Source organism: Hoplias malabaricus, chromosome 18 (genome assembly GCF_029633855.1).
Source record: "Hoplias malabaricus isolate fHopMal1 chromosome 18, fHopMal1.hap1, whole genome shotgun sequence".
Classification (NCBI taxonomy): domain Eukaryota; kingdom Metazoa; phylum Chordata; class Actinopteri; order Characiformes; family Erythrinidae; genus Hoplias; species Hoplias malabaricus.
Window position 1 is genome coordinate 11,442,434 of NC_089817.1, and position 12,163 is coordinate 11,454,596.

General features: G+C 38.6%; 2 protein-coding genes across 2 annotated transcripts; one reads left to right on the top strand and one right to left on the bottom strand.

Moving 5' to 3' along the window:
- The first annotated feature begins 110 nt into the window (after positions 1-110).
- On the top strand, positions 111-6,974 carry stoml3b (stomatin (EPB72)-like 3b). Its single transcript, XM_066651461.1, has 7 exons — positions 111-195; positions 4,093-4,196; positions 4,419-4,491; positions 4,934-5,016; positions 5,378-5,581; positions 5,709-5,843; positions 6,289-6,974. The coding sequence occupies exons 1-7, from the start codon at positions 141-143 to the stop codon at positions 6,475-6,477; spliced, it is 843 nt and encodes a 280-aa protein (XP_066507558.1). The 5' UTR covers positions 111-140; the 3' UTR covers positions 6,478-6,974.
- Positions 6,975-8,136: 1,162 nt separating this feature from the next.
- slc46a3 (solute carrier family 46 member 3) lies at positions 8,137-11,776 on the bottom strand. Its single transcript, XM_066651595.1, has 6 exons — positions 11,591-11,776; positions 10,219-10,878; positions 9,529-9,775; positions 9,095-9,178; positions 8,658-8,814; positions 8,137-8,254 (listed from the first exon to the last, which is right to left on the bottom strand). Exons 1-6 carry the CDS (start codon positions 11,774-11,776, stop codon positions 8,137-8,139), a joined length of 1,452 nt encoding a protein of 483 aa, XP_066507692.1.
- Between the last annotated feature and the right edge of the window lie 387 nt (positions 11,777-12,163).

Below are 12,163 nucleotides of genomic sequence, written 5' to 3' on the forward strand. Positions count from 1 at the left end.
TGATCAGTAATTTCCTAATGGTACTCTTTAGATAGATAAGGCCACACCTCTGTAGATAGTGTGTTTTATAAGCACTAACTTCCCCCTTTAACACTTAGACAGCCACACTCTTAACACTGAACTCAACTAGAACACATTGTATGGAGATGGAAAGTCAGATAGAGAGAGGAAATCACAGCAAACAAGACTTAATCCGTGAGTTACTTTGCTTATTTTTTATAATTTTAAATGGTTTCTCGCTTTTTATTTTTTATTTATATTATTATTGTTCTGTGTTTAATGTTTTATAAATGCTGTGTTTATCTATCGTCACTGTCAAAACAAAAAGAGATCCCCAGAATAGCAACATTACAGGAGACAGCCAAACTGTAATGTGTTAAGTTTTTAATGTATGTCTATTGATCCATTCATCGTCAAATGTTCACACAAGGTATATTTTAACTGTGCTTGAATAATTTAAGAAAATTTAAATATATGGAGATACATGCTTTTCCTTTGCAATAGTTTGTTATTCATCCTACACCATAGCTGCACCTATACAGTAAAGTTGTAAGGACTTCAAGCTACATTCACAAATTGTGACTTAATTAATTAAAAAAATATGGCAATGCTTTATTTTACAGTGCTCTAGTAGTTCTCAGTAGAGAACAGTGTAACTACGACAAAGTAATTGCTAAGCAAAGACAAGTTATAACGTAATTAGTTAAGTACAATGGAATTAAAACATAATTAAACAGTCACACTGTAGTAAAAATGTTTTAAATCTTTATTAGGTACGCAATCTTGTGGAAATTGGGCATACAGTAAATGTAATGTAACAGTGAAACTAAATATTATTCCCATATTTAAAATCATGTAATTACACTTTATTCAACAGTAAGTTAACTAGATTTATAATGTTTGTTGTTGTATGAAATAAAACATGCATCTGTTCCACACTTGTAAAACCAGCTCGGAAAGCAGAGCCATCGTGTTATTTGTCTTATCACCTGACACTGTTTACAGTGCAGATGCTTAATGAATGTAGGAATAACATCAAACAGCATACAGTCTATTGAGATGGTGCCCCTGCACCTGCAGATAATATTTCCAGGACCAGATAAAGTTAACAGGCGCATGACTGGCCCAGCCCAGGGGCAAAGGGTAAACCACAGTCAGAGGAAATTTTGTAAGCATGAATCTTTGAATGCTATTTTAGCAGCACTTATCTTCTTCAAGAGATTTATGACAGGACTGTAGATACTTCCAGGACAACAGCTTTTCCTGTAAAGCCTCTGGTTATTTCAGGATGCATGTTGAGTGCATCTGTTGTGTTGAGCCACTGAATTCTTAAATCAAGCCATAGGCAAATATCCACTTGTAGACGTTTAACAATTACTATCTTCAGTTCCCAAGTGATTTAACAGAGTAATTACAAGGAAAGTTGATGCATCATGTTGATAAACAAGCCTCTTTGCAGGCAGCATTAAAAACGTTGGTAACATTTTCTTTGTGTTTTTTCAGTTCAGTAAAGCGTCAAGAAAATATTTAATGCATTTTACAGAAAGGTCTGGAACAATCTGGAAAGGTTAAAAATGAAGGTACATCATTCTGTTAGGACAATGATTGAATTAATTAGATTGAAAAAAGTCAGATTTCTTGTAGCTTTGTGACTTTTCAGACTGAAGAAAATCTAAACATGCTAAAATGTGATGTGCAAACTATGCGAATTTGAGCTGCGTGTCTGAACAATGCTTTAGTATTTGTACACACACAGTACCAGTTCCCTTAATATTATAGTGTATAAACAAAGAGCATTATATAAACAAAGAGCATTGTAAGCAGAGTATAAATGAAGACCACTATATAAATAGCAAAATGGTTATATAAACAGAGATCAGAATAAATGAAAAAGGATGGGGTTACAGTGTGTACAGTAGTCTACACCATCCAACCGTAAAACTGTGGCCACCACACTGTCCATTTTATAGGATCCAATGTACAAGTAGAACAAACACAGCAGTGCTGCTGGACTGAGAATGAAACCAAACATATCTAACCAACAGCATCTTTTGGGCATTGTCCTGTGGACACTGATGAAAGACTAGTGTTTGAAATATTATGTAAATACAACACTGAAAAACTTTAGCAGCACTATATCTGATCCACAGTGTAACACTCACTCACATGCCAATATCACATCTGTGTCAGTGCAGTGCTGAGAATGATCCACCACCGCTGTGGTAGTGTGCTAAAGTTTCTGACCACTGAAGAAAGGGGTGAAAGGAAACTATCAGTGTATTTAGAGCAACAGATGAGTGTAGAAACTAGGAGAACATTAAATGTTATTATCATTAATAACAAAGGGGCAATTATATATTTTGTGTGTTTTGTACAGGGGGTCATGATAACTGGGCCCTTAAAACCATTATTTATGATTATTTATCATTTTCAGTAACAATGGTACCTAGGATATTGTCTGAGAATGAAAACAGCAGCAGACCTGTCCAAGTTGCTCACTTTTATGACTTTGCTGTTCACTGAATAAACACCTTTCCTTGTTAGCTGTGGTTTATGGTTCAGTTTCACATACACACAACATGGCCACCGGGCAGTGATAAGTGTTCCTTGGTAACGCATTTGATAAGTTTCTGAAAGCACAGAACTACATATTATTATTTTATTTCTTGGGAATACTTTCCTCATTACTCCAGGACTAATCCCACTACTCATTACTTAAAATACCCGTTCAGGTGAAAAAGATAAAATTAGATACCCTATTTATATTGATACATGGTAGCACAATTATGCACACGTTACCTACATCACATGATTTAAATGTGTTCTGCACCTTGCAGTTAAATGGCTGTATTTACTCTGCTGTTTGATTGCCTTGTTTTGAGTGTGGTGTGTAAACTTAAAGAAAGTCTGCAAAATTAAGAAAAAGTGTGCACTCTCAAAATCAAGCCTTCTAAGATTTATTTTACTAAAAAAAAAAAACACTTGGCAAGTTCACAAAGAGTCTCTGCACTGACAGTGTTTCGCCCTGGATATATCATGTCATGAAAAGTGTTTTTGTAAAAAATTAAATCTAAGATTGTACACAGTCCTTTTAATTGTATTAAATGTGTTGTAAAAATAAATTTCTCTTAAAGGCATACATTAAGAAAACAAAATGTTTTTTCAACACATTCAACGTTAAGTAACTGAGTAAAAGAAAGAGAATTAGATGCTTTGCAGTATGACATTACTTTTGTTTATACTCTCATGTACAATTAAACCCCACCTGTATAAATTCTGTTGGCTTTGCACTGTCAGAAAAAAGGTCCTTAAAATTACATTGAACACTCTTTTCTAAACTATTTTGCTTACAAAAACACAATATAAAGCCTGGAATTGTGGGGAGTGTAATATCAATGCAAATTCATCTACAATGAAAATAGAACATGGTAAAATTATCCTAAGAAGCTGAAGACGTCAACTTGGGGGAAAGTGAGCATAGAAGGTGACATACAAATCAAACATTCATTCATTATATGTAACCGCTTATCCAGTTCAGGGTCACGGTGGGTTCAGAGCCAACCTGGAATCATTGGGGCACAATGCGGGAATACACCCTGGAGGGGGTGCCAGTCCTTCACAGGGCAATACACACACACACCCATACATTCACTCACACCAATGGATACTTTTGAGTCGCCAATCCACCAACCAATGTGTTTTTGGACTGTGGGAGGAAACCGGAGCACCCAGAGGGAACCCATGCAGACATGTGGAGAACACACCAACTCCTCACAGACAGTCACCCGGAGCAGGAATCAAACCCACAACCTCCAGGCCCCTGGAGCTGTGTGACTGCGACACTACCTGCTGCGCCACCGTGCCGCCCATAAATCAAACAACAGATGTTTAATGTGTTTATAACTGGGAGCAATAAATGAACACAGTGTTTCATGGACATGTCCGTGCCATCGCTGTCAATTATTCACACTTTCTTAGTTTCTCTAAAATTCACATCAAACTACTCCCAGCATTGTTTTTTTTTTTTTTTAAATAAAAACGTAATAATTAAAAAAATGTAGTCTTTGTCTTCATCTGTTTTTTTTTCCACAGATGACACTAAACCAGGTATTGGTTGCTGTGGATGGATCCTTGTTGCCCTCTCCACATTTTTTACAATCCTGCTCTTCCCCATCATGATCTTTGTCAGCATCAAGGTATGAAGGCGCAATAAGTGCTAATTTGTTCACATTTTCTTATTGTGTTTTTACGATGTGTTTTTCATGTGACTGCTGTGTTTCTAATTTGCATGTGTTCTAGAGAATAAGCAATCTACTGTTTAAGCTTTTGTTCTGTTTGAGCAAGTCAGACCATATTTCTGAGCTTCATGAGAGAGTTGATTATGTGTTTTATGAAACATATTATATTGTGCCCTACAGATTGTTCAGGAGTATGAAAGGGCTGTAATATTCCGATTGGGCCGGATCACATCCAAAAAGCCAAAGGGACCAGGTAAACAACTACTATGACACTAATAATAATTACACTCAGGCTTAATCTCCATAAATGGACTTGAAGGACCCCTAAGGAGAACAGGATTTCCCTCTGTTTTTTTTAATGAATTACATTAAAAAGAGTTTGTTTAAACATTGTTTAATTTTCAAAAAGTGATTTTCATTATAATAAACGAACAAATTATATATCAGTCTACACTTGTCTAAGTTAATTGAGATAATCGGATACTTCTCATTTTGTTATTTCTATAAGAACATTAATAGATTATTTTAAGCAGGTTTTTATAGATTTTTACCTGTTTATAATTAGGTGACTGGGTTTTATTACTCTTTCTGAAATGTTTCTTCTAAGAAATGCATCCTAAAAAATGAAACTTCCTTAAAAGCTGTAGATTCTAAGGTTAACTGTATTTTTTGCACATTTCTTGCTTTACCTCTAGGCATCTTCTTTATCCTCCCATGCACTGACTCCTTTGTTAAGGTGGACATGAGAACTGTCTCATTTGACATTCCTCCTCAAGAGGTAAATCATATTACAGGAATAACCAGTCTTTTTTCACCACCTAAAACTAGCAAATAATATTAATAAATGTGTCTTTTTAATTTTGACATGTTTGGGGTAAAGTGTAACTCACATGAGAATTAACAATTCATACTCCAGAGAGGGGGCTCTCCACAAGAATGTGGCCAAGGTAAACATAGGGTTAATGCAAAATCTCCATTGTATTCAGCCCACTAGATTTTGTTATAACAGCTGTGTCATAATGTGAAGACGTATCACTGGAGAAAATTGCTGATTGCTTCTTTGAATGTCTAACAAACTGTCTTTTTGTTTTGTGTCTATGTTTTTATCTTACCTGTCATCTGTGTCTTGTTGATCATAGATCTTGACCAAGGACTCAGTGACTGTAAGTGTGGACGGTGTGGTGTACTTCCGGGTCAGTGATCCCATTGCCTCTGTGGCCAATGTGTTCAATGCTGACTACTCTACTCGCCTCCTGGCCCAGACCACACTGAGGAATGTCCTGGGCACCAAGAACCTGGCTGAAGTGCTGTCTGACAGAGAGGGTATCTCTCATAGCATGCAGGTGTGTGTGTGTGTGTGTGTGTGTGTGCATCCTACAATTTGTGTTTAATGTATATGTCATAAAAGTAGCCTTGACCCATTCTCATAAGTCAGAGTTATATCCTTGATCCTTCTCTTCCTGTTTACAGACGACTCTTGATGAGGCCACAGACTCGTGGGGCATTAAGGTGGAACGGGTGGAGATTAAGGATGTGAAGCTGCCTCAACAGCTGCAGAGGGCCATGGCAGCTGAGGCAGAGGCAGCACGTGAGGCCAGAGCAAAGGTCAGACTCTCTTGCATCTACATGAAGAAGAGAACTATGTGAAATGTAGTTACAGGTCATAAGATATTTACTAAATTTATATTAAGAGGAAAGCTGTCTGCATTGGCTCATGAGTGATGCAACTGTCTAAGCATTGTTGTGTCATCAGATGGATGTCTCTACCCTCATTAATCTGTATGATGCTAATCAATGTAAACACATATTAGGTTATATTACAGAGCTGGACAGCTAGGGTTCCCCTCCAAATATATAGAACTGGCCAAAAGTTTGAATTAGTGGCAGCAAGAAAAGGAGTGTAAAGACTTATGTGAAGACTAACTTATATATCTCTGATATAATATGGGGGGGGGTTCTTGTGCAACTGTGTAATGACTAAAATTGGGGAGATAAGGAAAGAAATATAAGTTCACAATGTTTTAACAGCTGGACACTGTGATTTGTGCAGGTGATAGCAGCAGAGGGAGAGATGAATGCTTCTCGGGCTCTAAAGGAGGCTTCTCTGGTGATTGCTGAGTCTCCATCTGCTCTGCAGCTGCGTTACCTGCAGACACTCAACACCATTGCTGCAGAGAAAAATTCCACCATTGTCTTCCCTCTCCCCATGGATATCCTGGGCCACTTAATTAAAAAATGAACTCATGCGTCCACTGAATGTGTCATATGCATGAACAATTAAAAGAAGGCTATGAATCACTCTGAGCTAAATATCTAAACATTTTTTTGCATTTGGAAAAACAACCTTGTATCTTCAAATATACCCAGTTTTTACAGGATAGGAAAACACAATGGAAGCATGAACTTTTGATACAGTGCAAAGTGAGAGATTATATGTATTGACTGGCCTGGGAACACCGCTAGGAAGGAAAGGTTTGGGTTTCTTTATTCTGACTGCCTCCCCCACGACCTGGACCCAGATAAGCGGTGGATAGTGGATGGATGAATGGATCAAAAGTACAGCTGGTGACAAACTGCATCAACAAGAAAGAAACTCAAATAGGTTTTGTTCTAATAGAGATAAAAACGTTGAATCATTTCCACATTTACTCTGTGTACAGATTATATCATTTATTTTTATATAATAAATGCACTGTTTTTACAGAGCTTTGCATAATACGCAACCTTTTCAATAAACCCCATGTGTATAATACCCTTTAAAAATATCATATTTTAATAAACATTTATTGTATAAATAAAACAGATGGAAAAGTCCAAGAATAATTTCAGTATTATTCTAATGGAGCAGGTAAAGTATTAAAGTTTATAAATGTAACATTCACTATACTGTCCAAACAAGGAAAGTTTCATCTTCAGTTCTGTGGCTTAAATAAAAGTTCTCAGGTGAATATTGGGAGTGGCACGGTGGCGCAGCAGGTAGTGTCGCAGTCACACAGGGACCTGGAGGTTTTGGGGTTTGATTCCCACTCCGGGTGACTGTCTGTGAGGAGTTGGTGTGTTTTCCCCGTGTCCGCGTGGGTTTCCTCCGGGTGCTCCGGTTTCCTCCCACAGTCCAAAAACACACGTTGGTAGGTGGATTGGCGACTCAAAAGTGTCCGTAGGTGTGAGTGTGTGAGTGAATGTGTGTGTGTCTGTGTTGCCCTGTGAAGGACTGGCGCCCCCTCCAGGGTGTATTCCCGCCTTGTGCCCAGTGATTCCAGGTAGGCTCTGGACCCACCGTGACCCTGAATTGGATAAGCGGATACAGATAATGAATGAATGAATGAAGGTGCATATTGGGACGTCAAGGTGGCGCTGCAGGTAGTGTTGCGGTCACACAGCTCCAGGGACCTGGAGGTTGTGAGGTTGTGGGTTTGAGTCCTGCTCCGGGTGACTGTCTGTGTGTGTGAGTTTGCTGTGTTCTCCCTGTGTCCACGTGGGTTTCCTCTGGATGCTCCAGGTTCCTCCCACGGTCCAAAAACACACGTTGGCAGGTGGATTGGCGACTCAAAAGTGTCAATAGGTGTGAGTGAATGCGACCATGAAGTAGAACTACTCTCTAGTAGTTACAGACAATGAATGAATCAATCAGGTGCATTATTATTTTAAATAAAACCTAATGTTTAAAAAAAAAGAGAGAGAGAGAACTACAAATAGAGGTACATAATCTAAATGAGTTTCTCCAATGACAATTTAGTACTTTCTTTTATATAAATGAATCAGAACAAAAGTCCACGTCATGTGCACTGCCACAGTGAAATGAATAAACACTTTTGTCATTCCAAGAATTAAATGTTTAGAAACTTAATCACACTCATCAGCACTGATAATGCCATCATTGTTATGAGTACAATGTCTCTCAACAGTTGTACCACTGAGGGACCTGAAGCATCTCAGAGCCTGTGCTGCTCTCAGAGTCATCTTCAGACATCAGTCTGTTGCACTCCTCCATGTCCAGCCTTAGCCATAACACAGTGCTGGGGGCAACATTAGAAGGGTCATTTAGAAACAATATTCAGATTTCAAGTGGCTCATATTTTTATTATAGATTTATGGCTGAGAGTTATAGTATACCATATCAGATATCACACAAACAAGAGATCACTATGCTGTTTTATGCAAGTTTGTGATAATTCAGATATATTTTTTCACAATTTTTCCTTTGAACTTCCTATTGCTTCTGCAAGTGGATTGTTATTTAGAAACTCTTAAAAAAACAGAAAATACTTATTTTGCCTGAATATTGTCTCTGATATTTTCCATAGTATTTTAAGTAAACTGTCTCACTGACAATTAAAACTTTCATTGAGAGTAATACAATAAATCTTTATATTAAACAATTGTTTAAAGGGGAAATGTGTTTCTGATTCAATATCTCACCCAATCAGTGTTGCTGGAATGAGGGTCAGACTGGCTGCTAGGAGAAAAGTGAACCCTGAGAACCAGGGGAAGGTAACAACGTAAATGCTACTGAACATTGGGAATGCCAGGCCCATGCTCAGCATTTCCACAAAAGCCACACATGCGAAAACAGCTCCTACACACACACACACACACACACACACACACACACACATACAAACACACAGATGAAGGCAGGTTACTGACTGGACAGGCAATGCTCTGAGTTGAAACACTTTTCTTTTACTTTTCTTTATTGACAGCTATCAGACTGCAGAACCGTGAGGAATGGTGAAGGCTGTGCGAGTGTTTGTTTATGTGTGTGTGTGTGTGTGTGTGTGTGTTATAAGGAATTATGACCTATGGGTTATGAAGGACAGAGGAGGCATATATGTATCACATGATGCGGTCCTCACCTTGCTCTGAACTGGACACTAGTTTAGACATCATGGAGCGCATCACAGGTGCAGGCATAAATGACAGGAGGAGAGGTAGACGCACTGCAAGATCACAGAGGATATAACTGATCAATCTTTTTGTTTCTTCATGCAGTAAACATTCTAGCTATTTGTCCATTGTTTACAAGTGGTTCTCCTGATCGACATATCTGAAGGGCTTCTGCTGTAACTGATCTTATTCAATTCAGAAAAAGACTTGTCAATGAACTAATCACTTGGCTAACTAACTGAGAACCATCCATCCCTGTGTGTTGACTCTTCTTTTCAGGTATTCTTTCAATATTTCCATTTGTAAACATTCCAGACACTTGGTCATCCATCTGTCCAGGCTCCATTCAACAGTCCATCCATCCATCCATCCATCCACCCCTCTCCTCCTAAAATTCTCTTACCCAGGAACATGAGTGTTGTGGTTCTGGCAAATGCAGCCACTAAGAGTCCAAGAGCGACAGACAACAGCCCCAGGAGAGCAATATGAGCATCAGACAGCCACCGTGAAAACAGAGCCACTCCAGTAAAACTGCTCAGGTAGATCAGAGTTGAAAGACCAGATCCGTATCCAACCAGCACCTCGTCCCAACAGAGTGGCGCATTCAGCTCATAAAGGATGAAGATGGACATGCCTCCGACATTAGCTACCTATAGAAATAGGCCTTTAGAGCATGTATCATAATTTCTATGTGTAAAGTCATTCATCACTTATCCAGTTCAGGGGCATGATGGGTCTGGAGTCTACCCAGGGAATTGAATCCCAGTCTGCCAAATGTAGGGCAACAGTATTACCCACTACTATTGAATATGTCTTGCATAATGGGCTATATATAAGGCAGATTTTTTTGTTGTGTTTCTGTTTATTATTTAACCTTATTATGTTTATTATTTAAGCCACTAGTTTGGTCTCTGATATGCTACCAAACTGGAAGGATGAAAGCTTGAACCCCAGCATCACCACTTATTTTATAACTACCATTTATGCAACATCACTGGACTCCATAACATGCTTGGAGGAGAACCCTAATGAACAAAAATGCATGCATTACACACTACTACTTTACATTTTTTGCAGGGTGTTTTGTGATCACCTTGTAGAAAATGAAGGCACCCAAAAGAAGCAGCAACACTGTGTTCCGTCTCCTTGTGGAAGCTGCAAACAGCAGATAAACACCCTGCAGACGGCCAGTTATGGCATGAGAATGGGTTACATGAGGTGTGTCAGTGGCGGCACTAGGGCTGGAGGGACTAGTCGGCAAATGTTGCTTGGGAGGATCTTCCAGGACCCCCAGCACATAAATGAGGTTTATAAGATGAAGTATGGATGCAGTAAGGAAGGGCCAGCTGAAGCCAGCTGCTCTGATAAAGAAGCCAGTACAAAGGGAGCCTAATCCAGACAGAATACCCAGGACCGCCTCCAGACGGGCCATTTGCATGGTCTTTCTTCCAGCAGTTGCGGCTTGGCAGCGGTCAGCCACATAGGAGAAGCAGCCTCCTATGAGTGTATTGGGACCCCCCAGCACACCAGCCAAGAAAGCAGCAGCCAACAAGTAGCTCAGGCTTAGTGAGAACCAGGTCACTATAAAGTAAATGAAAGTGAAGAGAAAATCACCCACGAGGGGGGGCACCATGGCCACCTTGCGCCCCCTATAGTCACTGTATGAGACCAACAGCAGTGAAGAGAAGAGACTGGGGATGAGGAAAGCCAGCTCACTCTGCATGAGGAAGTGTGACGTCTCTGTTTGTATGGCCTATAGAACACAAACCACAGAGAATGAAACGTGGAGACTATGGTGGTGTCAAATGACAAGTAATTAAGTGATTAAAAGGGTCTTATATTCTCAAGTGTGCAGAACTGCCCAGCAGAACCAGTTCTAAATCTGGTACTTAAATTACGCTTGGACAGGAAGTTGTGAGTTAAATGCATCATGTAAATATTGGTTTAGTTGAAGATCTGAGTTTATTAATTTAGAAAAAAAAAAAGAAAAAAAAAACTGGTTACTTTTCAAAATTCACCCATAAACTTGTAAAATGTAAAGAAACAATAATATGAAATGGCACATTGCAGATAAACATACAGACTTCTTTACAGTTGGAGTTAGGTAAACCGAGTGTCACCATGCTTAAAAATTTTGATTATAAAAAATGGAGGGATGTAGGTAGGGATGGAGGGATTTGCTGTCCTTGTAAAAGTAACGTGTGGCAATGATGACAAACACAATTTTTGTGAAGATAAAATAAAAACCAACTGATTAAAACAAGCATTGATATTAAATTAGGCAAATATACCAAATATGATGATAATTCAACTACATTTGTATTACATGGGTGCAGGGGATGTATGTATTTATTTCAAAAGAAACTTCTTCAAAAGCTAATTCTTCTAAAACAAAAAAATCAATAAACAACAGTGAAGTTAAATGAATCCAGAATGTAGCCTCAGGGTGATGCATGGTGAATGACCTGCTGAATGCTGATGTTGCTGTAGTTCTTAGAGCAGTGGGACTGATTAAAGGTGGACGAATATTGAGACCCGCTCAGCTGCTGCCACAATCTCCTGTAAATGTACTGCTGTAACAGCGGGTAAGTCATGAACATGGAGAATGAGTGCAGCCCAATTACAGGCTCGATCACACTCACACACCCCATAATATTCTCCTAATACGATCTGGACTGGGAATTAGCCACTATAGAAAAAGAAAGAAAAGAAGGGATAGTCACAGAACAAATATGAGTTTGCTAGTTATGATTATGCTTATTGTCTGTATAACCTTTATATGTTTAATAGTATATTTAATGTATATTTCTATTTTTAATAATTGCCTGCAATCATCAAATAGTGCAGTGTGGTCTCAGAAATGCTGATAAATTCTGGTGTATATCATTTGTGTTGATTAACACTTTCAATATTATATGTATTTTATTCAAGAAATGTTCTGATAACATTAGATAAGAATGCAAATCATAGCAAGAAAATACTGTAGTAATGTAATTCCTACCTAGTGTCGCTATGATTGAATGGTCCTCTTTTAGCAA

Excerpts from the sequence above, each read along its gene's own strand:
- slc46a3 (XM_066651595.1), bottom strand. The coding sequence starts at position 11,776 with ATGGGGTGTGTGAGTGTGATCGAGCCTGTAATTGGGCTGCACTCATTC. Across the intron at positions 10,879-11,590 it reads GCAACATCAGCATTCAGCAG|GCCATACAAACAGAGACGTC; the intron begins GTCATTCACCAT and ends TGTGTTCTATAG. Across the intron at positions 9,776-10,218 it reads GTGCCTTCATTTTCTACAAG|GTAGCTAATGTCGGAGGCAT; the intron begins GTGATCACAAAA and ends CTATTTCTATAG.
- stoml3b (XM_066651461.1), top strand. The coding sequence starts at position 141 with ATGGAGATGGAAAGTCAGATAGAGAGAGGAAATCACAGCAAACAAGAC. Across the intron at positions 4,492-4,933 it reads CAAAAAGCCAAAGGGACCAG|GCATCTTCTTTATCCTCCCA; the intron begins GTAAACAACTAC and ends CTTTACCTCTAG. Across the intron at positions 5,844-6,288 it reads CACGTGAGGCCAGAGCAAAG|GTGATAGCAGCAGAGGGAGA; the intron begins GTCAGACTCTCT and ends TGATTTGTGCAG.